The sequence below is a fragment of a genome, unplaced genomic scaffold, assembly GCF_019419815.1.
Source record: "Pyrus x bretschneideri cultivar Hongxiangsu unplaced genomic scaffold, Pyrus_bretschneideri_v1 Contig2, whole genome shotgun sequence".
Lineage (NCBI taxonomy): Eukaryota > Viridiplantae > Streptophyta > Magnoliopsida > Rosales > Rosaceae > Pyrus > Pyrus x bretschneideri.
The window spans coordinates 3,756,181-3,758,216 of NW_025999501.1; the positions used below are offsets into that span (position 1 = coordinate 3,756,181).

The window sequence follows — 2,036 nt, forward strand, 5'->3', positions numbered from 1 at the left end:
AGAAAATTCTTCTTTAGTATTCAGCTTCTACATGTACTTCTATTCGGACACAACGAACTTTTAAACTATTCTAACGTATAAAAAAGAAAATTTCGCAATTTGAGTTTTGTAAGGTGAACACAGTACTTTGATCAACTGCTCACTCACGTATGCAACTATACATATTTCAAAAACTAGATGCACAAACATATAGAAAAGAAGATTAGCAATTTAAGTCCCATAAAGTGAACAAACTACCTTGATCAAGTGTTCACTCACTTATGCAACGACACATACTTCAAAAACTAGATGCACTAACATATAGAAAATAAGATTAGCAATTTAAGTCTTATAAGGTAAACACACTACTTTGATCAACTGTTCACTCACGTATGCAACTATACATATCTCAAAAACTTGATGCACTCCGAAATACAAAGTTAAAAGTCAGGAAGTCAACAACGGTCATCACACGCTTGAATAGGAGGGCCAAGATATGGCGCTCCAGCAACAAACAGATCTTCGGGCATGTCCCTTTCCTCAAGCACTGCATAGCCTGCTGCTCCATAAATTGGACACAGTAACAGATTAGCCATGACTATTTATATGAAATAAAAATTCTGTGATACTCTGGAATATATAATACTTTGATTTTTAATCGTTAGATTTTAATCAAAGACCTAATAATTAAAATATTCATAATACCCGATACTCTTGATCAGTGTAAAAAAATCCCTATATGAAATTTAGAACTGAATAAATCAGTGGTGGTAAATGGTAATTACAAATTACCAGGAAGAGATGGAATAGGGAAGTCGAAGAAGTAAGTAGAAGGCCTGCCATGGTCGTCGGAGTAAGGTGGCGTCAGTACATCCAAGACAGCACAGGGAGTTACTGCTGTAAAAGAATGAATGTTCCCGCCACTTCTTGGAAATAATACACGAGTCTCACAGGGTGAGCTTATAACTCCATCAAAAACCTTGCCTGCCAATCCAACTGCAAGCACCCACAGATTAATCAATTTTAACCACAATTTCCACATTGTTTTTTCAATAAAACCCCAACACAAAATAATGAAATGAAAAATATTGAATTTATGAATATTATTGGCTCTTACATGTTCTGAAGCTAGAAGAAGTTTCCACTTTGATCCAATCGTAAGATTTAACATAAACAGAACCGTAGAGGAGTTTGGTAAAGACTGTCATTCGAGGGTGATCATGAAGGGGAAGCGTAGCACCAGCGGGGAAGCAAAACACGCCTATCTGCTCGTAACGTTCTTCTTACTTGTCAGAATTATATGTTATGTTATAAGATTATCAAAATACATAATATATCAAATTGGCGGACAAGAGTACGTAAATCATTTGCTTACAGAGAAATGGTCACATTCATGAACATGAATGTAAGTGATTTGGGAGATGCCTTGCCCAGAAACCAATCCCTTGCAGCTCCTTGGACTCGAAGATGGAGATCTACCCGAACCAAATTCATCGATTCCGAAATCTATGGCTTCAAACGTGCCTGTATTTGATACAATTTTAAGCTCTAGTTATTCATACAAAAACAAAGTGATCATAACAAGCGAAGAAACATACCAAGGAGATTTTTCAGCCATTGGATTTGTCGGAAAGTTGGGAGTGCTTTCGGATCCGACAAGACGACATTGCAGGCTTCATACAGCATTTGTATTTTGCTTTTCTCCAATATTATGCAGTTCATCGCTGTTCGTATTCATTCGTCGTGGAATGTCTGACACCTTTGATAAATAAAGAGATAAAAAGAGAGGACTTTTTTTTTTTGAGAACTAAAAGAGAGGACTTTTGAGCACAAGTTTGCGTCATTAAACCACGGGCCATATTTAGACTTTTCACTTTTTTCAATGGGCTACGAGAAGCCTTCGGATTAAAGAAATTGTGCACACAACATATGCCCTATGTATACATTTAAATATGGGCTGAGATTTAGGGCAACTTCTCTTCTGGCTTTAGTAAAACTAGGAAATACGTCAAATATGGTATAACTATCAAATTAGGCCAGTTAGGTCGGTTGGCAGT

The 2,036-nt window shown here is 36.6% G+C and overlaps 1 protein-coding gene across 2 annotated transcripts; it reads right to left on the reverse strand.

Moving 5' to 3' along the window:
* Window positions 1-301: 301 nt before the first annotated feature.
* Window positions 302-1,745, reverse strand: LOC103962085 (plant cysteine oxidase 1-like). Of its 2 annotated transcripts, none has more exons than XM_009374761.3 (5): window positions 1,578-1,745; window positions 1,355-1,503; window positions 1,097-1,244; window positions 772-975; window positions 302-535 (listed from the first exon to the last, which is right to left on the reverse strand). In XM_009374761.3, the coding sequence occupies exons 1-5, from the start codon at window positions 1,699-1,701 to the stop codon at window positions 435-437; spliced, it is 726 nt and encodes a 241-aa protein (XP_009373036.2). In that variant the 5' UTR covers window positions 1,702-1,745; the 3' UTR covers window positions 302-434. The 2 variants fall into 2 exon arrangements, with proteins under 2 accessions (XP_009373036.2, XP_009373029.2); XM_009374754.3 differs by having other exon boundaries at window positions 302-538; window positions 1,578-1,744.
* Between the last annotated feature and the right edge of the window lie 291 nt (window positions 1,746-2,036).

What these genes read in the sequence shown, in the direction of transcription:
- LOC103962085 (XM_009374754.3), bottom strand. Translation starts at nt 1,701, where the DNA reads ATGAACTGCATAATATTGGAGAAAAGCAAAATACAAATGCTGTATGAA. An exon ending in ATGGCTGAAAAATCTCCTTG is followed by an intron (nt 1,504 to 1,577) that starts GTATGTTTCTTC and finishes TATCAAATACAG; the next exon opens with GCACGTTTGAAGCCATAGAT. An exon ending in ATGAATGTGACCATTTCTCT is followed by an intron (nt 1,245 to 1,354) that starts GTAAGCAAATGA and finishes CGTTACGAGCAG; the next exon opens with ATAGGCGTGTTTTGCTTCCC.